The following is a 27,778-nucleotide window of genomic DNA, read 5'->3' as shown; positions in this document are numbered from 1 at the left end:
CTGGTGTAAAGGGTTTAGCTCCATTGACCGCCATGGAGTTACAACTGATTTACCTCAACCAGGGATGTGGCCCTAGGAATCCATACCTGGTGCCTCAGTCACTGAGCCATTGGCAAAGCTGGCTCTCCACATTCCTCTGTTCCTGCCTAAACAGACAGTTGCTTGCAAGCATGCAGCAATGGAGACAGGAGCAAATATTTTCTCACCCTCTGGAGCTGCGCTGTGTTTCAGTGGGAGGGACACAGCTGGCAACTCATTGACTGGTGGGCTGGGCTTTCTACAAGTAATTAACAAAAGTCTTGGCGGAAGGGCCCCAGCTTGTTAACTTCCATCTGCGGCTGGTTGGAAGATCAGTTTCATTTTCATCTCGCTCCTTTCTCCTCCACCTCAGCAGCATGTCTGGCCACGCAACCAACCTCCGGCTCAAGCTCCCGGCAATATGCTTCCTCCTCCAGCTCTTCACCATCATCCTCTTTGCTGTTTTTGTCCGCTACGATCAAGAGACCAGCGCCAGGCTCTGGCACGAGGAGCTGAGCCACCACAACAAAAGCAACCGGGACAACGATTTTTACTTTCGCTACCCGAGTGAGTACAGCCCGTCCATGCACTCAGCTCCTGCTTCATCAGCCTAGGTCCCACCTACACCACCCGTCACCACGGTCAGATGCCATCCGTAGGAGGCGAACCCAAGCGTTTACGTGCCCCCAAATGTTCCATGGCCCTTCTCTGTGACAGAGGAAGCGCATCCCAAGTGCGCGATACCCATGGTCTCAAACCCCAGATGAGCTCCCATTTATATGACAGTTTTTGGCTGACTCCTGGGATTGAATCAGAGACCTCCAGTCCTAAAACATGAACCTCTACGGCTGGGTGGGGTATCAGACTCACAGCCTATCTATCTTAGGGGTATAGATCTTCAGCCCATCCTCGTAGGATTGGAGCACTTTCCATGTAAAATCAACAGCAACAGCAGCATCCTTGGTGGCTCAGGCACCGCGGGAAATGTGTACATTACAGGCCCAGAGGATCTGGGCTACGCTGACTTTCAGGGAGGATTTAAGAACTTAGACATGTCCCAAGCTGGTGCCCGCTCTTGGCACCATCTTGGTTGTTCTTCTTGGTGCAGAAAGATTGCGCAGAGCGTGGGAGAAGCTGGCGCGGCCGGTGCCGGGCGCGTGGGTTGAAAAGCACTCAGTGTATTATCCTCGCGAGCGGGACGCTCACGGGAGATGGTGGGCAGCGCAGCTGCAAGGCAAACGCTGATCCCTTCCCGGGGTCTTGCAATCCAGAGCCGGCCTCCGGGAAGGGCGGGTCTGTGTGCCAGGGCGTCCCTTGCCGAGCAGAGGAGTTTGGAGGCTCATGTGGAACCTAAAACCTGAAAGAGGCGATTGACTTCTGGGAGAGCAGAGGGTGCCCAGCCCCTTGCACCAGGCCATGCAGTGACATTGCTAAGCAGCTGCTCCATGGGGGCCTGCACTTCAGCTGCAAGTGGTAGTCAGGGCTGGTGGATGAAGAGTCAAGGGGCTGGAAGGGAGGTGTCAGGCTGCTCAGGGATTCATTCATTCCTCGGTTCAGATCTGTTCTTATTGTGGCAATCAGAGCCAGCTTAAATGCCGGGGGTTGCGGGGAACCACACACAGGCAATTTGCAGCACCACAGGGGAAGTTCGCTCCACCTGGCCGCATCAAAGAATAAATTGTGGTTCAGGCAGTGGCCTGGCTTGCTAGAAAACAGAGTTCAAACCCTGCTCTGCCACAGGATCCCGTGGGCAAATCCCTTCGAGTTTGCCTATGCTGCAGTCACGCACGGGGTGACTGCAGAGCGTAAGCAGGTTCCGACCTCAGCCAGCTTGGGTACCAACAGCAGCGAAGCCGTGGCGGCCTGAGTTAGCAGTGCAATCCCCCAGAAGCTATCGGTACCCATGCTAGGTACCACCTGCAGTGTAGACATAGCCTCAGTCTCTCTGTGCCTTGGGGCATGTCCACATTGTGATAAAAGACCCGAGGCACGGCTGGCCTGGATCAGCTGACATGGGCTGGCGCGGCTATATAATATTGCCGTTTGGGCTGAGGCCGGATCCCGGACTCTGAGACCCTGCCTGGGGTGGGTCTCAGAACCAGAGCTTCAGCCCAAGCCCAAACATCTACCCTGCAATGGTTAGCCCTGCAGCCCATGCCAGCTGACCTGGACTCTGAGGCTGGGTGCTGTGGGTGTCTTACTGCAGTGACATACGCTTGGTTTCCCTTCTTAAAATGGAGATAATCTCCCTGTGTCTCATTAGAGAGGAGCGGGCTTTGCTTGGTCAAAAGCTTGACAAGGAACAGTTCAAAGCACTGATGGGTGACTGGCCCATTCCCACGGACCATGCTGTAGAAATACTGGCTCGCCACTGTTGAAACGTTAGACAGGAACCCTCAGAAATACCGGGTCATGACTAGAAATAGCAAGGCCCCTGCTGAACTTTGGGAAGACTCAAAGTGACTGCACAAATCCTGGGCCGTTCGTTTAGAAGCCTTCCGGAGAGGTGTTAATATCCGGGAGAACACTTGCCGCTTGGCCGTGCGTCTCTTGCTTCTTGTAATAACCTCACACTGCACGCTGCTCCTTTATCAACATAACGAACGCCTAAGCTAATAAAGGAGATCTTTGTACTCAGCTATGTACGCATTGGATTGATACGTGCTGCTAGGCAGACGGTACGCTTTTCTAGCCCGGGATCTCTACTATAGGGGAGCCTGTAGTTTAGTCTGCCAGCAAACTTGTGTCAAAACTACAGTCGCCTTGCCTTCGCTAGTTTCCATTGTTGTTTGCAGTATTGTTGTTGCCATATCGGTCCCAGGATATCAGAGAGAAGAGACCGGAAGAAGAGCTCTGGGTAGCTCGAAAGCTTGTCTCTATCACCAATGGAAGCTGGCCCAATAAAAGATACTCCCTCGCCCGCCTTGTCTGCGCTAGGATTTTAACGCTTGTTAAGAACACACCTTTTCCCCCCTGCAGCAAAAACATGCTCATAAGGAAATATCTCTTGCTATTTGCACACACAGTCTCTAGCACAATTGGCTTCTGGTCTTGGTTGAGGGCTCTAGCTGGTACTAATCACTGCTGGTCAGAGCTATTCAAACCATGTTGTCACTCATAAATCAATCTTTCCAGTCCCCTAACCATTTTCATTGCTCTCTGCAGAACTTTGTTCAATGTTCCCACACGCGGGCTTTCATCATGGACCACTGTGGGATCTACATAGAGGGGGAAAGTAGTTCTATTTCATGGGGGATTTCGATATTTCAAAATCAGGTTTCACTCCTCTTTGGAATGAAAACAAAAAAACTTTCCAAGTTGTCCATGAAAAGGAGAGGAGGCGGATGCCCAGGGCCGGACACCTGGCCCGCTGCCCCCGCGAGCCCATTGGAACATTGGTGAAACCAAACTGTGTCCCTGGAACCTTTCAACTTCACCAAATTGGCGATTCTGATGAAACATTGTTTGGTTGGAATTTTTCCGACCAGCTCTAATTTACCCCGTGTGGATTGGTCATAAACTTAACCATAGACACAACCACTTTACGGCTTAGGACCTGGCTTGTGAAAGTCACAGAGAGACTTTCTGGTGACTTCAACAGCTTTGGATCAGGTTCTGGCTGAGTAAGGCACATGGTTTTCAATCTCCATTGTGATCTGTTAATTATAATTAGAATTTAGTGCTATCCTACTACTATTTCTTATCTGTATTACCGTGGAACCCAGGAGCCTGTCATGGTCCGGGACCCCACAGTGCAAGGTGCTGTGTCAATCCAGAACACAGAGCTTGCAATCAAAGTACCATCCAATGCGTCCATTTTTCACTGCCGATGCTTCCCTGCTCCAGTACTCACAGCTCTGCACAAGGTTAGAGGTTGCTGCTCTGCTGAGGAGCGCTCTTTGGAATGAGCTCGATTGCAAAACGCAGCCTCGGACCACTCATGGGCATGGAAAGTCCCGTGACTGTTGTCATGAACCAGGGTCATTAATCCTGATGTCCTGGTCAAATTGCTAAGGGCAGCCAGCGAAACCGCCAGGCCTGAAACAGATACGGATCAGACACTTACAAGAATAATGAAAACACCACCCCGCTTTGCCTTAGCTAGGAGAGCAGCATGAAATAGACTGAAACTAATGCTGCAAAGCAAGTGGCAGAGAAATTAGGTTTGCAGTGTTATAGCTGTGTCGGTCCCAGGATATTAGTCAGACAAGGGGGGTGAGATCATATCTTTTACTGGACCAGCGCCTACTGGGGAGACAGACAAGCATTCGGGCTACACGGAGCTCTTCTGCAGGGCTGGGAAAGGGCTCAGAGATCGTCTACCCTTGAAAGGCTACAGCAGCGTGGCTGCAAACACTATCTTCAGTGTAGACTCTACCTATGCCAAAGGGAGGGGTTCTCCCCTTGGCGTAGGTAATCCACCTCCCTGAGAAGCGGCAGCTAGGTCGACAGAAGAATTTCTTCTAGCTCTGTATACGTGGTGACTTAAGTCAGCTTACTTACGTCCGGTGGGGTGTGGATTTATGAACACATAATTTTCTAGTGTAGACCAGGCCATTGTCTTTATTAAGGCCCGGTCTGCACTAGAAAATTAGCTCAGCGTAATGACGTTGCTCAGGAGCGTGGCAAAAAAAAATCTACACCGCCGACCTAACACCCAGTGTAAACAGTGCTACGGAAATGGGAGAATTCTGCCATCAATCTAGGTATCGCCTCTTGGGGAGGTGGATTATCTGCAGTGGTTCACTGCTGCTGTAGCATGTTCAATGCAGACAAGTACCTGAGTTTTAGAGAAATTTGGGCAATTTGGACCAGATCCCTAGCTGGTGTAAATCAACATAGCTCCAGTGACTTCAACAGAGACTTGAGACTCAGCGGTTACTTCTGAAACCGTTGGCCTAATGGTCCTGCAATATTGCATAGGGAGGCAGCGTTGCCTAGTGTACAGATCACTGGCCTGGGACTCAGGATACATGGGTTTAGCTCCTAGCTCTGCCAACTGACAGACGTGAACTGCTCACCCTGAGCCACGCCTGACTTTCCTCCCAGTCTGACACGCCTCTGCCTGTTCGGTTGGATCAAGACTCCTGCAGCCAGACGGGTCATTTTTATTTTGTCTCTCGCCAGGGGAAAGGGAGTTGTGACTGACAGTGCTCCAGGCACAAAACCAAAAGCTCACCGCGAACCCTGCCTCTTAACAATCTTGGGAACTTCCTGGCTTTCCAGGACTCCCCTTACCATGCGGCTCGGCAAGTTACAGCCCACCATCCACGCCGCCTGCTGCGTTCATGGAACCCCCGCACAAGAGAAGGGGTAGGTGGGTACAGGGCAGAGAACGGCCCTGCTCGGTGTTGGTGAAGGCAGGGCAACCGCACAGCTGGAGCAAGTCAGGCTAGCAGGGGCGGACGTCCGACAGGTTCTCCCAGTTCATCTGCCAACTCTTAACTGCACCCAGATTTGAAAGAGAATTACACATCCCCACCCTCTCCTCCCCCACACACATTCAACACAGAGAGACATGTACCTCCTATCAGGAAAGAATGCAGCCTAGGGTATGTCTACGCTACCGCAGAACTGAAGCTGTGCCGCTGTCGCGTGGCTGCTTCCTGCGTCCAGGGGAGGGGTTTAGATAATCCATCTCTCCGAGAGGCCGTGGCTAGATCCGTGGAAAAATGCTTCCGCCAACTTAGTTGCCTCTACTGCCGGGGTTAAGGAGACCTGCGGGGCACAGAATCTTTCACAGCCCTGAGCCACGGTGCTAGGTCGACCTACGTCTTGGGTGTAGACCAGGCCTTAGATAGCTGGAGGTAGACAACTTGTTTTTTTTAATTGGGCGGTGGCAGAGTTGTTGCATATTGCTTCCAGGAGTAGCTTAGTACCAGGGCTGAATTTGTCCACTTTTAAAAAAAGGGAGATAGACGAGCTTCTGGCCCAAGCTCGAGGTTTCTTTATTAATGCAAACCCCCATGTTTTTCCTTCCCACCCACAGTTGTCTACACCCACATCTGGGCCTTGTTACTATAGTAGCTGAGCTCCTCATAATCGTTAGTGTATCTGTCCTCACACCAGCCCTGGGAGGCAGGGCAGGGCTGCTATCCCCATCGTACAGATGAGGAACTGAGGCAGGGAGAGACTTGCCCCCAGGAAGCCTCTGACAGAGCAGGGGATTGAAATCAGTCTCCCAACTCTCAGCCTAGCTCTGTGATCACTCAGCCTCTCTCATAGGTTCTTCTGTGCCATCCGAGGTTGGATTCAAACCCATGACCATTTACACACACAGGAGGACACGTTCCACCATGCTGCTGAGCTGTGAGACCTGGAGTCTCCGGCTATGTCCACACTACAAGCAAGACCACCCCCCAAAACCAACCCGCACCCCAAACCCCTACAGCAGCGAGGTTCAAAGCCCTGTCAGCTGACCCAGGCTCCAGGACTTCCTGCGTGGGTCTTTCTTTGCAGGGTAGCTGCTCCCTCATTCTCCACTGACCTGGATCTTCACCTGCGGGCGTCGTATTTACCCGAATGCCTCTTTATCCTACTCAGGCAGCGCGAAGGGGGGGCGAGTACCTGTGAGCACGCTGCCAGCGTGGGGTGAAGGGGCCCTGGTATAAATCGGCATCGGGCCCCCAGGGTTCTTATTGGCACGAGAACGAAATAAGTGCAAAACGCTACAAGATCATAACTGATCATGCCAGGCTCTTAGACAGCGTTTGTCATTGGTAGATCTCCCAAGCGTTTCGTCATCTTTAATGTATTTATCCTCACAGTGGTAGATGCAGAGTGTCCTTCATACCATGGGCCTCTGACGCCGCTCTGGCAAGGGAAGCAGGATCTTAATGGGAGTGTAATGAATCTACTTCCTCTTTAAGTCCTGCCAGAGCAGCGTAAAGGGTCTTGGCGTAAATGAGAATCAGGCAGGTGCCGTTTCACGCCAGGGTAAAGGACTCCCCCAGGGTGCAGGGCAATGCAGGACCAGGCCCTTGCGTTGTTCCTGCACCACGAGCCTAATGCTTGTGCATCTGCAGAGTCTATATTTATTTAGTTGCTTTCAGCGCAGAGCACACAGTGGCGCGAAATCCTGTACCTGTGACTGTCGCAAATGTCGAGTGTGAGCTCCGGGCGCTGGCTGGCAGCAGCGAGGTGACGAGACGGAGGGGCAGGCGCTGCCCTGGCGTTAAGCGGCGGAGTCCCATTGACTGCAGTGGAGCGACGCCGGTTTACACCCGCTGAGGATCTTGGTGCTCAGCTGGCTGTTTTAGCTCCTGTGGAAGGAGGGGGCGGTGAAGCACCTGGCAGATCTCTGTGCCTGGGGGTGGCAAAGGGGGAGAACGCAGCGGACCCTGTACTCGCATAGCTCTCCGCTTCGCAGCTATTCCTGCGATAGACCCCTCATTTCTGCTGCCCCCCACCCCCGACCCCTCGGGGGCATGCAAGTTACAATCATTTCTATACCCTCCCAGTGCCGATGGCTTGATTCTCATTTACACAAAGGCCCCTTTATGCCGCTCTAGCCTAGTAAAAGAGGCTTTCACGCTGTCAGATCAGTGCAACGGGCCCTTCCGAGTGGAAGTGAGAATCAGGCCCGTAGTGCGTTGCACATGCCTCGCATCGGTGCGAATGGAAACAGGAGGTGCTGGACAAGGGAGAATAAGACCTTTTTACTCCCAGCTACGTTTGGCTCGCTGGTTTCAGAGCGATTCCACGAGTGGCTTGGCAGGCCCCATTTCTGCGATCATTTACACTGATCTAAACTCCCCTGGAGTCAGGGGAGTCGCTCTGGATTTACAGCTGGTTTAATTGGACAAACAGCCCACTTGCTCTCATGGTTACAGTAAGGGACTAGGAGTACTGAGAACTTGGCTCCCTTCGCAGCTCTGCCACTAACTTGCTGTGTGACCTTTGGCAAACCTCTTCCCCCCACCTGCCTCAGTTTCCCCATATGTTAAATGAAGATAATAGCCACAGTGTTGCGAACCCCACGTGGGTTAAAAAAAATAAATCATGGCTCAGGCACCCAAAGAAATCATGAAATTGGCTTAAAATCATAAGATTAAAAAACAAACAAAAAAAACCTTTGGCTTCTTTCTATCTTCTGTCTGGTTTCTGAGCCTTCAAGGTGCCCTTGATTCACTCACTTTTCTCTGCAGACACGAGGTCTAGAAACAGTTTTGAATTCTCCTCCCCCCACACACTTGACTCCCAGAGCCGGGGCTTTACCAGGAACAGCAAAGATCACGAGACTTGTGATAAAATTGTGAGAACGAGCAATGGTCTGTAACCACTCCCCACTTTTGTAAAGGGAGATCTAGGTAGGAGAGGTGCTATCCAATGGCTAAGAATTATTGTCCATGTTCCCACAGTAACACAGCGTAAGGTTTTGGGTGGAAATGTCGCTCTTACAAGTGCAATGCTGTTCATTCTGCTTCTGACCAGGACGTAGGTTTTTGTAGCACGGCTCAGCCCGAGGAATTCCAAAGTGCTTTGCAGAACAGGGATCACCTGTCCCCCACTGAAATGCAGCCACCTCTCAGTCCTGAAAGTGAGGAGGTGGGGGGTGCGGGGCAGTGGCTCCAGTTGGAATTTGTCCAGGAGACGCCCCAGAGCTCTTGTGAAAGGTGTCATGGGCTCTCTAAGGGTCAGGACCTCGCTTTTTACATCCCGCCCGAACGGCGGCAGAACAAAGCGGGGAGGTACGCTGCCCCAGTGTTTGCGCAGCAGCCACTCAGCGAGGTCGTTGTTCCATGGGCCAGCCCCAGAGAAAGGGGCCACAGGGCATGTCCGTGCTCGGGGAATTCTCAAGGTCGCTTGGCTGCTCTCATGCCCTGGGTGATGGCTTCCTAGAGACCACTGGGGGCTGCTCTCTGTTCTGATGAAAGCAGAGGGGAAAGAAACGGTCCTGGGAAACGCTCAGTGCGTTTGTGCAGAGAGGAGGATCTTAGCACTGCAGTCTACCTACATCCTCTGGGGCGGATTCTCCGGCCCTGACAGGAAATTCAAAAATGTTTTGAAGCTCAAAGGTAGTTTCAAATTCAGACTGAAAAAAAAAAGAGAAACAAATAAAACTCAGCATTTTTGTGGATTTCTCCCATCCTGGGTTATTTTGCACCAATCCTGGAGCATGTCAAAAATCTGTCAACCCGTGTGTGTGTGTGTGTGTGTGTGTGTGTGTGTGTGTGTGTGTGTGTGTGTGTGTGTGTGTGTGTGTGTGTGTGTGTAAAATAAATATTTCAGAAAATGTGTTGACAAGTTCCCCCTCCCCCGTGATCAAATCCACTTGTGATGTTCTCCCCAGGTTTCCAAGATGTCCACACCATGATCTTCATCGGCTTTGGCTTCTTGATGACCTTCCTGAAACGTTACGGGTTTGGCAGCGTAGCCTTCAACTTCCTGATCGCGGCGTTCGCTATCCAGTGGTCTACGCTGATCCAAGGCTTTTTCCACTCTTTTCACGATGGCAAGATTCACATCGGAATAGAGAGGTGAGCAGCCTGAAGCCAGGGGTCAGAGAGGAAGGGTGTCAGGTGGCTTATTCCCAGACTCTTTGCATGACGGTGGGTAAGTCTCTGTGCTTCAGCTCCCCGTTGGTAAAACTGGAGGACTAGCCCTGCTCCGGCTCCCGGGGGTTGCAAGGAATAAAGGTTCAGAGGTGCTCGGATAGATGGGAACAGGGCGTGAAGTCACACATCCAGCTTTTCTTTCGGGGCCAGGGAGCCGCCCAGATGTTCACGTCAGACACACTTGCGATCAGAACACCGCTGTGTTGCCTCAGCCTGATTTGCTCGTTTATCCAGCAGTCAAAAGCGGATTTGGCAGTGGGCATGGGAGAGCCGAGGCTGAAATCCCGGTTCTGCTGCAGACTCCCCATGTGACCCTGTCTCCCTGGGCCTCGGCTCCCTATCTGTACCGTAGGGATAACAAGAGCGCATTTCTCTCGCCTTCGGGGCAGAGCGCGTCTCTCCCTGTGTGTATGGACGGTACCTAGCACAATGCACTCTGATCTCAGCTGTGGCTACTGTAATACATGGAATAATAGGTGGCCTTTTTTCACTCGTTAGATTGAGACTAGATAGGACCAATAGATCATCTGGCCTCCTGCAGACCACAACGCCGGCCGGATAATTTCACAGACGCGAAACCCTCCAGCCAAGTTCTTAGCCCTTCCGCCCACTCATTAGACGAGCCGAGCGTTTCTGTTCCAAAGTCTCCAATCACACCCGCTAACCGATTCTGCCGTTCCTTCTCTGGATGGCTTTTAGGGTGACCAGATGTCCCGATTTTATACGGACAGTCCCGATTTTTGGGTCTCTCTCTTATATAGGCTCCTATTACCCCCCACCCCCAGTCCCGATTTTTCACACTTGCTGTCTGGTCACTCTAATGGCTTTTCTCTTGGGGACCCTTGTGAATTTCCCAGACTGTCAAGTGCACAATCTTCTCCGTTACCCATTAAACTAGCTGGAGGCTGAAATTCACCCCAGTGCAAGGGTCCCTGCGCCATTTAAATCTAGAGGAAACTGGTCTTGTGTTTGGCACTCTGCCCAGGGTAACAGTCACCTGTAACCTGTTCTACTTTCTTCACTATTCCTGCTAGCATGATCAACGCCGATTTCTGCTCCGGAGCCGTCCTGATCTCCTTCGGAGCAGTTCTGGGTAAGACGAGCCCCATCCAGCTACTGCTGATGGCCTTGTTTGAAGTCACACTCTTTGGTATTAATGAATACGTCCTGCTCAGCGTCGTCGGGGTAAGTCACACTTCTCATGGCGCTTCCGTTCCCCATGGGAAGGACTGTTCTAAGCTGGGTGACAACGGGGTCTTCGAGCCGAGCAAATGCCCGACTTGTCGGTTCAGTGGCTAAATAAAATTTAAAAAATTGTTTTGGGTCAAACTAAACATTTAATTTGATCCAAAATGTAATTATTTTCATTTAGTTTTTTGGGTGTTTTTTATCCTGCACCTTTTGAAAACAAACAAACAAAACCAAACAAACCTCTGTTTTCTTTCAAGCATTTTAAAAGGTTTTTAAATTTAAAAAAAATTCCAGGAAGCTTCCAAGTGAAAAATAGTTTTCAAGTCAAATGTTTAGATTTCTAACTATTTTTTAGGGCTCCCTCCCTTCCCCCGCTCAGCAAAGCATTCGGCAAAACCGACATGAATTCGCGAAACATTTCAATGTGGTCGAATCCGCATGTCTTTGCTGAGCGCGTCTGGGCTGAAAACACGCTGCCCAGCGGTTACCTCCCGCCCCCTTTTCAGCACCGTCCTTTGCTTCCTGTACTGTCCAGGCAAAGGATGCTGGGGGCTCCATGACCATCCACACCTTCGGGGCTTATTTCGGATTGATGGTTTCGCGGGTCTTGTATCGGCCCCAGCTGGACAAGAGCAGGCAGAGGGAAGGCTCCGTGTACCATTCAGATCTCTTTGCTATGATCGGTAAGGACTCGGAACACACACTGCTTCGCTGGAGCCCCGGATGGGGACAAAGTAACAGCTGACGAATCAGAAAACTATGTCTGTGGTATTTTTAGGGGGCTTTATCTTGAGACCCCCCTTTCTCAGATGACCCCAAATTTGGACCCATAACCCTGTCCCAGTGTGACATTACCCAGCTGGACCGTTGAACAACCGCAGGGACCAATCCCCTCTTAATTCAGTTCTTTGAGAGTTGATGTCATGAGCAGTGGAGGCCTCTGTCTCTCTGATACCAACCTCCCCTCTCTGAGGATTACCCCCAACTGGGGTGCAGGTGACAAGTAGCCTCTTGGGGGTGAGGGTTGGACCATCTCTCTGATGACATGTACATTTCTTGTTTACACCTTCATGTTGCTGGAGAATGGCTGCTCAAGCCAGCGACGGCTCTTTAACACCTGGCTGGGGGCGCTAATGCATCTTTGAAGAACTGGTTTGGATCTGCCTTTCTAGCCCTGGAACATGTTAAAGCAATGTTATGCAGTAGAAACGTATAACTTTCCATACAATGTTGATACACATATTTTACCAGGACAATAATGTTCAGCAGGATATGGGTTTTCAAATGCTCTCTCACAAGGCATGCTTTGTACAAAATATATCAGAGTCTTGTAAAAGTGGTGACCATAACACTATAGACCATCACTCCCAGACAACGCACATCAAGTTTCAAAACAATCCAAGCAAGCTTGTGTATTTTAGGGAACTTAGAAAAGTCCTCTGTTAAACAGTAAAGAACTCTCTCAATAAACAGCTGATTTGTCTGCTTAGCAGCAGTTCCGGGGAGGGGAGTTTGCATCAAACCAAACCTGAAAATCCAATCAGCAATGTCAAATTTTGAGTCGATTCAAGAGTGAGGATTAGAACCCAACATTTTCCCCTACGAATTTTCCTTTAACTTTTTTTTGGAAGGTGGTGGTGGGGGCTTTTTGTTGAAAATTTTTTGGTAAAAGTGTTTTGGGTTTTGATTTAACTGAAATCCAACACTTAGTCTTTCATTTTCTGTTTTTTCAATGGAAAAAACAGGAAAATTTCAACCCAGAAGAAAAACATGAATGACCATTTTCATTATGGTCAAAGACCCGTTTTCCATCGAAAAAAGCGTTCACAGAACATTCTTCATCAGCTCTGTGGGAGATTCCCTACCTTCCAAATCTGCTTTCAACTCCTGATTCCTTCCCCTGCAGGAACAATCTATCTATGGCTCTTCTGGCCAAGCTTCAACTCTGCCATTACAGCTCACGGCGACGACCAGCAGCGGACGGTCATGAACACCTACTTCTCCCTGGCCGCTAGCACGCTGGCCACCTTTGCCACGTCTGCCCTCGTCAATGGGGAAGGCAAACTGGACATGGTGAGTCAACTCAACGGCCCCTCTGTCTTTTTGCTGATGACCCCCAAGCATGGGCAGTGGGTGAACCCCCGTTTCAGGGAGGCTGGCCCCCAGCCCCACCCCTTCCTCCCAAGAGCACATCTGAGCCCCAAGTCCACCACCCCCATGGCTGGCCTGATCCCCAGGCCACTGGCCTGAGCCACCACTGGCCGTCGGCTGGACCTGAGCCCCTGCTGGCTTCAGGGAGAGGAGGACTCAGGGAGAGGCCTCAGGGCAGAGCCTGGGTGAGGCCATGGCCTGGGTTAGGGGAGGCTTAGCCTCCATTGGCCTTCGACACCCGCCACCCATGCCCCCAAGTCTCCTGCCGGCCACATTTCCCCCTTCCAACGAGAACCTCAGTCTTTTGGCCATGTGGACTCCGCTACGCACCCCCGAGACTCTGCAGGAGAGGAGCCCTGAGCCTGGCGACCTGCAGAGATGCACAAGAGTGGGGCTCCCTTTGTGCAGACCTGCCTGACCAGGATTGTCCTTCCCAAGATGGTGGACGGGAACGGTGGTGAGCAGGTGGGATTCTGGGGGTCACAGTTCAGGACGCCTGTATTTCCCCCGTCATGGTCCACCAGGGGCTCCCAGTCTAGGCTCCCGGCTCCCCAGCCCTCACATCGCTTGGGGAGAGACCCCTGCCTGAGAGTTTTCCAGGCTGCACTGTGGTATTCCCAGCAAGCCAGTCAGGCTGCTCCAGCAGCCTCTGGAGAGAAAGCAATGAGCAGCGTGATTGCTCGCAGTTCTGTTACCACCCAGCAAGCGTATTTATTCTTACGGTAGCAGCCTTCCAGGGAAAACGTATTTAAAACAATACAAGAACTTACCCGCATGCTGCAAGGCTCACTAGAGGTCACCTGAACTCCAGCCTTGGGCTCTGGGTGGTGCCGGGCCTTCAAAACCCCCAGTCAGGTTTTCCCCGTGGTTACAAGTTCACACCTGTCTAGGTTCACAGGCACCATGAACAGTCCAGCCTCTCCTTTACACAGCTTGGGGCTTTCAGCTTGGCCTCATGTACCAGGCGGTCAGCAGGCAGTGACGCGATCTTCGGGGCATGGCTTCAAAAGGCTGGGTTTGGGCGTAACCGGCGGTGGGGAATTTGCATTCATCTCCCCCTAGCTATTCCCCAGGAAAACCACTTAGCGCTTTCTGTTCTAAGAGTCCGTTCTTGTCTGGCACGTTGGTCATTATAGTCATTTCAAGCCCCACTGAAATGTCACATCTCCCCCCTCCCCCCACTGAGAGGTTACACATAACCTCAGCCCACAATAACACACAAGCCATAGACTCAAACTTAATTCAATAAGGTCTCCCAAGGATATTGCCAGAGGCAGCAAGGAAGGATGATCCAGTGTTCAGGACATTAGCCCTAGGGCTTGGGAGACCTGGGGGGGGTCTATTCCCTCCTCTGCTACAGACTCACTCTGTGACCTCTGGCAAGTCACTCAGTCTCTGTGCCTCGGTTTCCCTATCTGTATAATGAGGTAATAGCACTGCCCTACCTCACAGGGAGATTGTGAAGATAAATACACTAAAGACTGAGAGGTGCTCTGGTACTGTAGTGATGGACCCACATAAATACCATTGGTAGATAACATGGTGACAGTCCCTCACCCTCTGGGCCTTCTAAGAGCTGTGTGAACAGGCTTCCCCTTTCGAGGGGCTGCCGTTTTGAACCGCGCCATCCAGACACAACTTTGAAATTGTTCCCAACTTTCTCCCCACCTCTCCTTCCAGCCTTCACTGCACCTGACCAGTGGCGGGTGCGGGAGTCTGCGCTGAGCTCCTCCCCCCGTGCTCTCTCTCTCTCTCCAGGTCCATATTCAGAACGCAGCCTTAGCCGGCGGGGTCGTGGTCGGGACATCAGGCGAGATGATGCTGACTCCGTTCGGTGCCATGATCGCCGGGTTTCTCGCTGGGCTCATTTCTACCCTGGGCTTCAAATTCCTCACGGTAAGTCCCGTCGGCGACGTCGCCGCAGCACGGGAGGGTCCGTGGAGCTACCCGCCACAGTGAAAAGCAGGCTGTGTTCACACGGCGGTGCGTAGCTTCGCCTGCCAGGGAACGGCTCTGGCAGGAGGAGGTGCCGGGCTGTGTAGACAGGGAAAGCCCAGCTTGGGCGCGTAGAAAGGTGTTCAGGGTCCATAACCCCAGAGGCCAGGTGTGGCTTTACTTGCCTGAAAGGGGCCTCGCAGCCTACGCTGCTAGTTATACCCGTGCTGGGGGCATGCACATGTACTCGGCCCACGACGGACAGGAGCGTGCCGTGTAGACGGACCTTTACGTGGGGCCGGATCCTCATTGGCATTGAGGGCCCTTTTCTCCAGAACGCCAGCCAGGGCCCTCGAAGGGGCTGGAGCACCATAACCAGGCCCTAAAACCCCAGCTGGGGCCAGGGGAGGTTTCCTCCAGCGCAGGGACGGTGGAAGATAGACACTCTGCTGCCTCCAGCTCGCTACCCCCAGCCTAGGGTGTGCCGTGGGGGCCAGGCACTGGAGCTGCAGGTGGGGGGACCTGGATGGCTGGAGCTTAAAACCATGTCTGTACGACACACCATTGGCGGTGGCACGTAGGGTACGTGTGGCTACGTGCCGCAGCGAAAAGCAAGCTCCATCCACACTGCAACGTGCAGGGGGCAGCGAACACCTCTGGCTGTTGGGGGGGAAGACGGTGGGGACAGGCTCCTCCGGCAGTGGGGATGTGACACTGCACCTTGTGCGTGCAGAGAACCGTGTAGGGTTTGTCCTGGAAACATACCCACAGGGTTCACTTCAGGCGCGTCTTTCCTCTGCCTGCCTAAGCCCTGCCTTACCGTCTACACTGCCCTTTGTCCCCGTGCAAGGGGGAGGGAGGAAGCCATCTCTGTAAGAAGCCTCCCGCATAGACAGGCCCCCAGGGATGTCCAAGTTACACCGAGGGGCTTTCCAGCCCCCGGGGGCGGGGCAGGCAGTCCAGGAAGGTGGCTTGAAGCCCTCGCACCCCCTTCACCGCGCCTCTTAGACGCACACGGCAGAACCCGGGCCCTGAACGCACCTCTAGCCCTTCACCTCCTCACAGACCCCTCTGTGCTCTCCGCAGCCCAGCCTGGACTCCAGACTAAAAATACAGGACACATGCGGGGTCCACAACCTCCACGGGATGCCGGGCGTCCTGGGTGCTCTCCTGGGAGCTCTGGTGGCAGCTCTGGCAACGCAAGATGTCTACGGGGACGGGTGAGCACTGCTCACGGGTGTGTGTGGGGGGGGGGGGGGAGACGATCCTTCATTCCAACCCTCCCCTCCAATGGATTCCTTGATTTCGATCGTAAATTGCACCCCACCCAGTGCCGGGGATGGAGTGGGCGGGAGGTGACATCTAGGCGGCTCTATGCAAGCCAGGCATTGATCACGCACGGTTCATTGACACACCAGCCTGTCCTCTGCTCCCTAACTCGATACTGCCACCGAGAGGCCCCGAATCACTGCTCGGCTATTCCCTGGGAGACGGTATTTCTATAGCAGCCGTGCTCCATCTTTTCAGTACCAAGAACCCCTTCCTGTGTACCAGCACCAGAAGGTCAGCGTGCGTTATGGAAAGGACAGGACACTTGCTATCCTCTCCCCCCAACACCGGTTCACAACCCTGCTCGGGGAGGGGAGGGGAATAACCCACACATCTAAGACTCGGCCTTTACAGCGAGACTTAGCAACAGGCGACTATTTTTGAATGTTGTCGATGGATAACACAGAGGTTTATTTTAAAGCATTTTTTCCTCGTTATCTATTTACATGTTCAGACTTGTGGGGAAGTTAGGGGGGGTGGGCAGACCACAGAGGCCGTCAGACGGTCATTAGGTAATGAGAGTAGACGCTGAGATGCAGGAAGTTAAAGCTTTATAACTCGAAGGCACGAAGAGTCAGCGTCACATGGCAAAATATGCAAGTCAATATCCTGAAATCAAGTTCTTAAGCAGAGTTTTTCTTCCTTTGCCTAGCTGTAAATTTCAATCATCATAGATGGAAATACACTTTGGGGCTGTGTGCGGACGGTGAAATCAACGTTCACCAATATTGACAGATAAAAATCGAATCCTTTCAAGCCTATTAATAGCACCTTCCAACCCCTGGCACTTTACTAACACTCGTTCTGCCTTGTAACGCAACCCAACCCCTGGGAGAAGGACATTATTGCATTCATGATGAGGGGAAAACCAGAGCATGGAGAGGTGAAGGGAATTGCTGCTCAGTGACGGGACCAGGAATAAAACCAATTTCACAAGCTCCTGTCACTCACTCTCTAGGGATGAGTGAACTGTTTTGGGCTTGAACCTCTGTTAGGGTGACCAGATGGCCCGATTTTATAGGGACAGTCCCGATTTTTGGGTCTTTTTCCTCACATAGACACCTATTCCCCCCCTCCCCGTCCCGATTTTTGAGACTTGCTATTGGGTCAGCCAAACCTCTGTGCTTACACTTGGCGCCTGACAACACAAATCTGCTGGGAGGTTCATTTGAGAAAATGTCTGGCCTCGCATCTCCAGTGTTTTCCATCTACCGGCTCCTCTGTCATCTACGGGGACTAACAAGTGCAAGATGACATGATTGGAGCCTCTGCACTTTTTGATCTGTGAATATTTAAGGGCCTTTAGGGCTAATGCCTGTGGTACCCAAACGCTTTCCCTGCACAAGGCTGGAGCTGTGGAGTTGCTTCTGTAAGGCCTGCTTCTTCTCTGGCACCCCACTGCCGCAGACAGTAAGCTCCCCCTCCAGCAATAGATGCGTCTGATCCACCCCCAAAAAGCCCTTGTCAGGGGACAAGCAGTGAGTCCCAGCAGAGGTGGAGGACTGTCCACAGCTCCCCAAATCCTCCACGCCCCTAGCACTGCACCCTTTCCACTGCCTCTGAACCCTTCTGTATCTAGGCAACCCTGCATCTCTATGGCTTCATTAGTTCCACAGCAGCAAAACATCAGTCCTTGGAGCCTAACTGAGCCCCCACAACTTGGCTTTGATGCTGGCCCATCGGCAGGGTTTGAACAGGTGACCTTCAGCTCTAGGAGTAGACGGGCTACAGTTCAAGCTAATGGAGTAGCTCCATTGACTTCCAGCAGTAGTAGATTCTTATCCTCTTAAATGACTCTGGCACGCGTTGGGGACAAGGCCCCACCTCGGTCAGCATGAGTTACAGGAGTTCCCAGCACATACCTGGCTCTTGCAGGATGGCCGACGTGTTCCCTTTAATCGCTGACGGAAGCCGGACGGCAACGTACCAGGGAATCTGCCAGCTCTTCGCATTACTCATCACGCTGGGGTTCGCTGTTGTCGGAGGAAGCCTCGTGGGTGAGCTTTGTGTCTGTTGATGGGGTGTGATTTCACTGTGGCCACAGTACCACAGGCAGAGGTATTTTTCCCTGGCAATGCTCCACCCCTGCTCCGCAGACATACAGAGAACATGAAAAGGTGAGAGTTGCCCTACCCACTCTAAGAGGCTAATTAATTAAGGTGAGCTGTTATCAGCAGGAGAAAAAAACTTTTGTAGTGATAATCAGGATGTCCCGTTTCAGACAATTGACAAGAAGGTGTGAGGATACTTAACATGGGGACCTACGAAATTAGGTCTCTATAAGTCTGTTAAATACTATAACCACTGGGTGCCAAACTCTGTCCAGCCACTAGAGGTCAGCGTAAACCAAGGCGTCAGGAAATCATCATCTGTTCCAGCTCTTAAGTTTTCAAAGTTGGGTAGTTGAAGTTAGACATCCAAAATACAAGCAACAAAATAAGTGGGCCTGATTTTCAGGGGTGCTGGGCCCTGGCTGCTCCTCCTGAATACAAGAGGAGCTGCAGGTGATCAGCACCTCTGAAAAGAGAACGCAGAATGGGACAAACTTTCCCCCTCACCCTTCCTTTTATGTTCCCAGGAGCTGCCTTGAAAATCAGGTCGTTGGGGTCCCCTCCGGACACACAGTGCTTCGAAGATCAGATCTACTGGGAGGTAAAGCCTTGGTTTTGTTTTATTTCGGCAAGGTGCCCCAAGCAACAGACGCCGTTCCCTGGGGTTAGTTTGAAGAGCTGTAGCAGACGAGGCACCACATATGATTTATTTCACCGTAGCACTTAGCAGTTACTACCAGGATCGGGGGCCCGCGACCCTAGGGGCTGCACGTACACATGGCGAGACCCAGGCCCTGCCCGGATGAGCTTTACCACCTAACTAGGCAAAAAATGATCTGCTCCATTTTACAGATGTGGACTGAGACGCCGAGGGGAAAAGGCCTGGTTTTCCCAAAGCGCTCCGCAGCTGCCTTTGCTTTGTAAAGTCGTCAATGGGAGCGCTTGAAAATGTAGCCCCGGGTGGTTTTCCCAGAGTCACGGGGGAAATCTGGAGCAGAACTGGGAACTGAGTCCCAGGCCAGAGACTGAAACAAACAATCAGCCGTGACAGAGATGGTGGCTGGAAGCCAGAAACCTTTAAGTGGGACCATAGGGGGCCGGGGATAGGTACATTTGCCCTGAAACTGTCACCAACAGCCTAACTCTCACCTTCTCCATAATAGGAAAAGAGTTTCCCAATCCCTGTGTCTAATGCTAACACACGCTCTCAGCTGGTGCCACTTGCTGTATTGTGGTCACCATCAATGCCTGGGCTCGTGGCTCACAGGCAGCGTCTCCTCCACGCAAGGTTTCTGATTATCCCCAATTGGTCTGAGCAGGGAAATACCCCGTGTCACCCTGTGTCTCTGGTTTCCTCCAGGTCCCTGAGGATCATCAGGACGGATACATGACGGCTGTGAACTCCGAGGACCCCGAAAGGAGTGCGAGCGTCTAATGGGATTTCCCTCTCCGTCGGCACACCTCAGCCTGCTGGCCCACCTCATTCAAACCATCCAGTACAGGGGGAGATTTCCCGAGCATCTGCCGACCGCAAGGGGTCTTAGTCTGCAAGAGCCTCATTTAGCCTGAGCTGTGGACAGAGGCGTAGCAGCTTGTGATGGGAAGCCAGGCCATGGTCTCCACCCCATCCCACCTCCTCTTGCAAGGATCCTCTTGGTGCATTGCAGCTACATTCCCACGTGTGTTCTCCCCATGACAGGACTGGCCCTGCCCATCTGTCCCATGCCTGGAATACGAAGCAAATGGAAGCCAGGATCAGCGTTCCCATGGAGCTAACACTCTCTTCACCCCATTCAGTCTCACTCACTGTCCAGGCTCCTTTCGAGAGAAAATGACGCGTGGCAGTTTAGAGGCTAGACAGAGATCTAGGTTCAGTTCCCAGCTCGGTCAGACACCCGGTGTGAGATCAGGCCAGTCCTTTAGGCCTGGTGTACACACCGGCTTCACTGAACTCATGCAAACTGGGTGGATTCTCTTATTTCAGTTTAACGGGCTGATCAGTGGCTGATCATAGAATCTCAGGGTTGGAAGGGACCTCAGGAGGTCATCTAGTCGAACCCCCTGCTCAAATCTTAAACCTGTTCCTCGTTGACTTCAGTTAAACCAAAATAAAGCGCTCCGAGTGAAATGATCACCTCCATCCAGCCTTGGGCACTGGTATAACACCCCCCGCCAGATCTTTGGTTTAACCAGTGCAGCTCTGCATGCAGGCAAACCCTTAATCCCTCTGGGCCTCAGTTTCCCCTCTCTGTATTAAAAACTAAACCTTTCTGAGATGTTTAGATCTTCAGGCAGGGACTGTCTCTCACTAGGTGTCTGTGTAGTACTCAGTCCAGTGAGGCCCTGATCTCCGGTAGCACCTGGAGATGCTACCATGAAAGTAACTAATCATTCAAGAAGTCTTGAAAGACAGGTCAAAAGCCTTCTCAGCTGGTCCATCAACCCATGACTGAGGTGCCTAGAAGTGTCCATTTGAAGCACCATGGATGCAACAGGATTCCGTTTTAACCGCAGCCTTTTTACACACCGTTGTCCCATTTTCTTGCCTTGACAATGGGATTTAGGCCGGCTCGACGTACAGATTTTTCTACCAGCTCTGCAGAAACCGTCGGCTAGGGGTGGGGTTTGCTTTAACCAAACAGAGCTATCCCGGAGCCCAGGGGCAGTGGAACGGGGGCAGCAACACCTGCTGGCTTCAAGTAAAAATAGCAACTGAAGCCCGGTTTCCATCCTAGGCAGGGTTTACAGTTTGGTTCAGTGGCTCTCAGCATCCCCCCACTACAAATTGTTCCAGTGCCCCTGCCGGTACAAGCCCTGCAATGGAAACAGGATACCCCTATAATGGGTACCTCATACCAGTACAGTTCCCATACAGGAATAACTAGTCCAGTGGTTCTCAACCGAGGGTCTGGGGCCCCCTGGGGGCCACGAGCAGGTTTCGGGGGGCCACCAAGCAGGGCCGGCGTTAGACTGGGGTCCAGGGCAGAACGCCAAAGCCCCACCACATGGGGCTGAAGCCCAGGGTCCCAAGCCCCACCACCTGGGGGCTGAAACTGAAGCCTGAGCAACTCAGCATCATGGCCCCTCTTGTGGCGTGAGGGTACCAGGCCATTGCCCTGCTTGCTACCCCCTAGCGCCAGCTCTGGCTTTTATATGCAAAAAAAACAGTTGTTGGGGCACAAGTGGGCAGGGGAGTTTTTATAGCATCAGGGGGGGGCTCAGAAAGAAAAAAGGTGAAGAACCCCTGCCATGCAGAGCACCTTCATACCGGTGTAACTGCGTCCACACGAGGCCGTACTGGTGTAACGAGACCAGTTTAGTCAGCGGTGTGTCCCGCAGGCCTTCGACTGCACCCTCAGGGCTCATGGAATGTACTGGCACCCTGTTACGCACCATGTCTGAGGAGGTTATTATTAAATCTTTTTTTTTTTTAAAACAGTGGAGGGGACTGAGATATACCAAACCACGGGGAAAGATTCCGTTCTTTGTTCAGGGGGAAACGGGGCCCAATGGACAGGCCATGGGAGTCACTGTCACAAGACCCAGGTTCTATTCTTTGCTCTGCTACTGGGTGACTTTGGTCAAGTCACGGCCCTGCCCTGTGCCTCAGTTTCCCCATAGGTACTGTGGGGATTGTGATCCCATGCCACCCTTACAAAGTGCTCAGAGATTGATGGATGAAAAGTGTTATTATACAGTGTACTGGGGCACACGGCTTGGCCACAGATGGTAAATATTATCTGTACAAAAGTTTTTGAACAAAATCCCCCCCCTTAGAATTTTTCAAGGAAACAAATCCAAATCCAAACTCATGCGTTTTCTGACTTCCCCCTCTTTCAGCCTTTTCCAGTGGGGCAGGAAAAAGGGGGAAGAAAATCCACACACACCAGAAAAATGTAGCCACACCTCACACACCAGATTTCAATGAAATGAAACTACATTCCGTTTCCAACTTTGCTCCCTTGTGTCAAAGAATTCAGTTGAGAAGGGAAGGTTTCTTGGGGGAGGGGGGATTTTCCACGGCTTCTGGGGGCAGCTCTGCTTTCTTACACCGTGGGTACATCTACACTGCAAAGGAAAACCCGTGGCATCGAGCCTTGGAGCCCCAAACAATTGCAGGGCTAAAAATAATGGTGAGGACATAGCCGCCGGGGCTGGTTCCTGAGCTCTGGAACTCGGCCCTACACCTTTTCCTGTACCGTGTAGACCTGCCCTTTGGCACCACTTTGGCTCCTCCTGCTCACTCAACTGGAATCATAGAATATCAGGGTTGGAAGGGCCCTCAGGAGGTATCTAGTCCAACCCCCTGCTCAAAGCAGGACCAGTCCCCAACTAAATCATCCCAGCCAGGGCTTTGTCAAGCTCTAAGGGTACGTCTACACTACCCGCCCGGGTCGGTGGGTAGCGTTCGACTTCTCGGAGTTCGACATATCGCGTCTCATCTAGACGCGATATGTCGAACTCCGAACGCGCTCCTGTCGACTCCGGAACTCCACCACCGCGAACAGCGGTGGCGGAGTCGACGGGGGAGCCGCGGACTTCGATCCCGTGGCGTCTGGACGGGTGAGTAGTTCGAGCGTACCTTAGTTCGACCCCCCCCTCCCCAGTGTAGACCAGGCCTTAGGAAGGAGATTCCACCACCTCCCTGGGTAACCCATTCCAGTGCTTCACCACCCTCCTAGTGAAATAGTGTTTCCTAATATCCAACTTAAACCTCCCCCACTGCAACTTGAGCCCATTGCTCCTTGTTCTGTCATCTGCCACCACTGAGATCAGCCGAGCTCCATCCCCTTTGGAACCCCCCTTCAGGTAGTTGAAGGCTGCAATCAAATCCCCCCTCACTCTTCTCTTCTGCAGACTAAATAACCCCAGTTCCCTCAGCCTCTCCTCATAAGTCGCGTGCCCGTAATCATTTTTCTTGCCCTTCACTGAACTCTCTCCAATTTGTCCACATCCCTTCTGTACTGGGGGCCCCAAAACTGGATGCAATACTCCAGGTGTGGCCTCACCAGTGCCAGATAGAGGGGAATAATCACTTCCCTCAGTCTGCTGGCAATGCTCCTACTAATGCAGCCCAATATGCCATGAGCCTTCTTGGCAATGAGGGCCCACTGCTGACTCATATCCAGCTTCTCATCCACTGTAATCCCCAGGTCCTTTTCTGCAGACTCCAGAGTCTTCTTCCAGCAGAGGGTGCTCCTTGCCCATCAAGGCTGCAGGGAATGGGTGCTGTGGATGGAGCATGGCTATACTGCATTCCCCTCTCTCATCAATGGGGACTTTGTTTCTTAGCAGCCTCATCTCCTCCCTCCAGTATGCAGAACTGATGTCTGGCTAGGGACATCCCAGCAGCTAAATCGCTGGCTGTTCACCCCGCCGGAGGCAGCTGTTATCTCCAGCTAGAGAAGTGTCAAACTCCCGTCTAGGTTCTTCCTCCACCTCCACCCCTGCCACCCAGACCCCTGTCTGTGCCATAACTGCCCATCTGGCCTCCCTGCAACCTACCTCACACGTACTCCAGCCTGGCCAAAGGCATTCTCCCCACCGACCTCTCCCAGCCACGTCCCTTTAGGAGCCCTGCTCCGGCTCCACATTGCTGTCGAACCTGACACCCTGGTGGCCACGGCCCCTGTCCGAGTCTCGTCTCTGACGCCCAGTCAGGTCTGCCTCCCAATGTCAACAGCTGGCCCCCTTCTCTTGTTAAGTGTCTCCGTTCCTTGTCCCTGCTGGCCACCATGCCAGAGAGTTCCTCTGATCCTGCTGACCATGCATCCTCCGGCTTGACCTCGCCTCTCGTCCTCTACCAGCCTCCTCAAAATGTGCATCAAATCCAAACGCCGGCTCCAGCGATGCCGCCGGGCAAGAACCCAGCAGACTAGGAATACAAACAACATAGGAAACTGGTGCAGATTAGCCCAGGAACCCGTCTCCAACATTGGTCAGCCCCAGCTGCTTCGGAGGAAGGTGCAAGAACCCCTGCAGCGATGGCATAACATGCCTCCAGGGATGCTTCCTCCTGACCTCCATCCATTAGAGCTTGATTCAGACCCTGAAGCATGAGGTTTTGAGCCCTTCCTCCAGTGATTTGTTCTTTGCTAAGATAAGTCCAGATGTTCTCATTAGCTGTATACATGAGGCAAGTCCATTTTGCGAAGCCCACTAAGCTTAATGATTTCTTGTGGCAATGAGTTCCACAGGCGAATGTGTGTGTCAAATGAAAAAGGAGCTAGGAAATTATAGCCAGCACAGCTTTTCCTTGCATTTCAAGGGTATCTCCACTTCAGAACCAGAATATCTTTCATCTCTTTAAGGCCCCAAATACTGTCAACGGATCTGTACACAACCTACTGGAGAGGCAGCCTGGTTGGGGTTGTGGAGGCAGAGACCCAAAGAGCTCAGCCCCTGGGGGGGAGTGAAATTGATGGGGTTTTTTTTTTGTTTGGCAAAAATGGAAATTTTTCTTGGGGGAAATTCTGATTTTGCAAAGCCAGGATCTTTTCAGACGCAATCCTTCTACCGGAAGATTCCCAACCGGCTGTAATACGCTGTAAAAAGGCAGAGAGAGCAATCCCATACCCCGGCTGTGACAGAGTTGTGGGCAGGCACTAATTACAACACCTCCAACTGGTCTCATTTACTGCCAATTAAACACCAAGAGGTAGAAGGGGCAGAAAGGGGAAAGATCAATGTATTGATGACAGCCGGGGCAGACCTTTTTTCACTCCCCTTCCTGCTCCGGAAGGCCAGCTCTGGTTCTCTCTCGCCGGCAACAACGCGAGTGGTAATTAAGGCCTGTGGGTTAATGAGGATGGGCTAGAGACGGAGCCCAGAGAGCTGGCTGGGATTGGAAAACCAGCGGACAGGGTTTTGGGGGGGATGCTTGGCACCCACACACCTCAGACCTTGCGGGCGCCTAGATGACAAACAATAGCAGAGCGGGGAAGGTAGAGGGGCGGGGAAGGGGCAGTTCCCTGCTTTTGTCATGCTGCATATCTGAGCCCTTCTCTGAACTGATTTAAATCTTTGCTCTAGGGCTGGTGGAAGACAAGTGGAACCAACGGAAGAGGGCCAGGTTTCAGGAGGGCCCTTACTGGGCGCAACAGGCCTCTCAGGACGTAGTACCACTGGCCTCTATGTATGCAGGCTGCCAATGAAGCAGTCAGGGCCTTGTTGCGCTTGGAGCTGTACATACACATAGTAGGAGATAGCCCCTGTCCTGCACAGCTCACAACCGAAATAGACAAGACAGGCAAAGAAAACATCACGAGCCCCATATTACAGATGGGGAACTGAGGCCAGAAAAAACTTGGGCCCAGATCCTCAAAGGTATTTAGGCACCTAACTCTCATGGGTTTCAATGTGAGTTGAGCATCTAAATACACCCCAAAGGCCCCTCCTGTAATCTGGACCTACGCGACTTGCCCCGTTTTCGAAAGGAATATTCCCACAGGTCAGATTGGCAGAGACCTTGGGGTTTTTTTTTGCTTTCCTCTGCAGTGTGGGGCACGGGTCACTTGCAGGTTTGACTAAGTGGTGGATTCTCTGTCACTTGAAGTCTTTAAATCAAGATCTGAGGACGTCAGTAACTCAGCCAGAGGTTACGGGCCTGGGATGGGAGCGGGCGGACGGGGCTCTGTGGCCTGCCACGAGCAGGAGGTCAGACTGGATGAACATGATGGTCCCTCCTTGGCCTTGAAGTCTCAGAGTCTGCGAGATTGTCAATTCCGTACCGCACCCAGTCCCGGGGGGCCCTGCTCTCCGTGGAGGGCTCTAGGACCGGAACGACTTTGTCCTTTCTCCAGCGCTGCGGCTGATGCTTGGGAGGAGCACCCCATAACCATCCACAAAGCTATTTCCTTCACACCCCTGCTTAAAACTCGCCTCGGCTCGGACACCTTCAAAAACCACAACACCTGCCAGGCAGCTGAGACCACTGCTGCTTCCTTGTCCTTACCCGCCTGTCTGCCTGTACCCACCTGCTGTGTCTTCGCTTGTACCTAGCTTGGAAACTCCCTGGGGGCGGGGACTGTCTTTTTGTTCAGTCTGCGCAGTGCTTAGCACCCTGGGTCCTGGCCCTGCAATTAGGCCTTTGCGGGCTGTGGCGACCGACATAATTAATGGTAATGGACACAAATGCTGGAGGTGCCAGTTATGGCCCCAGAGTTAAGGCGGAGTTGAATTTTGCAGCTTAATAACAAGGGTTTAGGAAGTGAGAGGAATAAGGGCTGGGTGGAGGAGAAAAGAAATCACAGGAGTTTCGAGAGAGGCTCAAATCCCACCCACCTGCCCCATCCAAGCATTCCCCCAGTGCTAGTCATGTTTGTCTTTGGAGCTGCACTCCCGTGGGCCCGATTCTCCCATGGCTCACAAACCGGGCCGGACTCTCCGTTCCCTTAGGCCAGTCTTCACTCAGTGCGCAAACCAGCCACTCCCTTGGCTTGCGCAGCCTCGCTCCCGACTCACCGAAGCACAAGGGAGAAAAGAGTCGGGCCCGCAGACTTTACACGCAGCCTGGGGTCCTGATTTGCAAGGCTGCTGCTAGGAACAGGCCTGGGAGGAAGCAAAACACCTGCCTCTGCTGTTAGTCGCTTGCTTCCGTGCGCTTTCAATTCACTTGCACATGAAGGCAGAAACCCTTGACTATAACCGAGGACTAATTGCTAATTAGCGCAGGATCGGCTCCCCCAGCTAAGGGGCCAGGGCTGTGAATTCCTCAGCTGCTGCTTGTAAATTACAGGAGGATCTCGCTAACCAGCCCTGGCTAACACCTGCAGCCGGAGGCTCATCAACAACTGCTTGATTAAATGGGCCCTCACAGCACAGGCTCTTCCACACGGCTTGGCATATTGTACCTCATGCGGGGGGAAGGCAGGCCAGCTGGGCTCCCCACTCACCCCACGCTCCTGCCCCAAGGGATTAGCCGGGATACCTTAGCTCAGTACCAATATACTGCCCCGGCCCCCAGTAGATGGAACCCAAACACACTCTGGTCCAGGGATTGGCAACCTTTGGCACCCCCATTGGCCTGGAGCAGCGAACCGAGGCCAGCAGTGGAAGCCGCGATCGGCCGAACCTGCGGACGCGGCAGGTAAACAAACCGGCCCGGCCCACGGTGAGCCGCGTGCCAAAGGTTGCCAATCCCTGCTCTGGTCCAATGGCTTTAGGGCATACCAAGCACAGGTATAAAGTAAGCAGGTGGCCTCCCATCTTTAGGGCTGATCTCCTGATTTCAGAGACGACAAGCAAAGATACAGCTTCTCCCGGGCCCAGCGTCTGAACATGTGCGTTCCTAGAGATTAAAGCCAGAAGGGATCACAAGATCTGACCTCCTGCGTATCACAGGCCATAGAGTTTTATCCAGTGGCTCCTGGAAAGGGCACACGGATATAAAAATCTTCTCTCGGGCCTAAAGAGGTGGCCAGTGAGCACCTGCAAACCCCAGTTGAACCAAAACGGAGGGTGCTCAGTGCTGCTCAGGATCAGCCCAATGCTTCTGTCAAGGGTTGCGGGGCGGGGAGTACAGCTTTAAATGGGTAATTATAATTA

At 52.6% G+C, this 27,778-nt stretch overlaps 1 protein-coding gene across 2 annotated transcripts; it reads left to right on the top strand.

Annotated features, from left to right (window-relative positions):
* The first annotated feature begins 289 nt into the window (after nt 1-289).
* Nucleotides 290-20,372, top strand: RHBG (Rh family B glycoprotein). Of its 2 annotated transcripts, XM_044991285.1 has the most exons (10): nt 295-585; nt 9,311-9,497; nt 10,610-10,760; nt 11,302-11,449; nt 12,673-12,839; nt 14,676-14,813; nt 15,939-16,072; nt 18,057-18,178; nt 18,760-18,833; nt 19,593-20,372. In XM_044991285.1, the coding sequence occupies exons 1-10, from the start codon at nt 396-398 to the stop codon at nt 19,665-19,667; spliced, it is 1,386 nt and encodes a 461-aa protein (XP_044847220.1). In that variant the 5' UTR covers nt 295-395; the 3' UTR covers nt 19,668-20,372. The 2 variants fall into 2 exon arrangements, 1 of the variants encoding a protein (XP_044847220.1); XR_006574049.1 differs by lacking the exon at nt 19,593-20,372 and having other exon boundaries at nt 290-585; nt 15,944-16,072.
* Nucleotides 20,373-27,778: the final 7,406 nt, after the last annotated feature.

Source organism: Mauremys mutica, chromosome 17 (genome assembly GCF_020497125.1).
Source record: "Mauremys mutica isolate MM-2020 ecotype Southern chromosome 17, ASM2049712v1, whole genome shotgun sequence".
NCBI lineage: Eukaryota > Metazoa > Chordata > Testudines > Geoemydidae > Mauremys > Mauremys mutica.
This window is presented reverse-complemented; position numbering and strand designations above follow the sequence as displayed.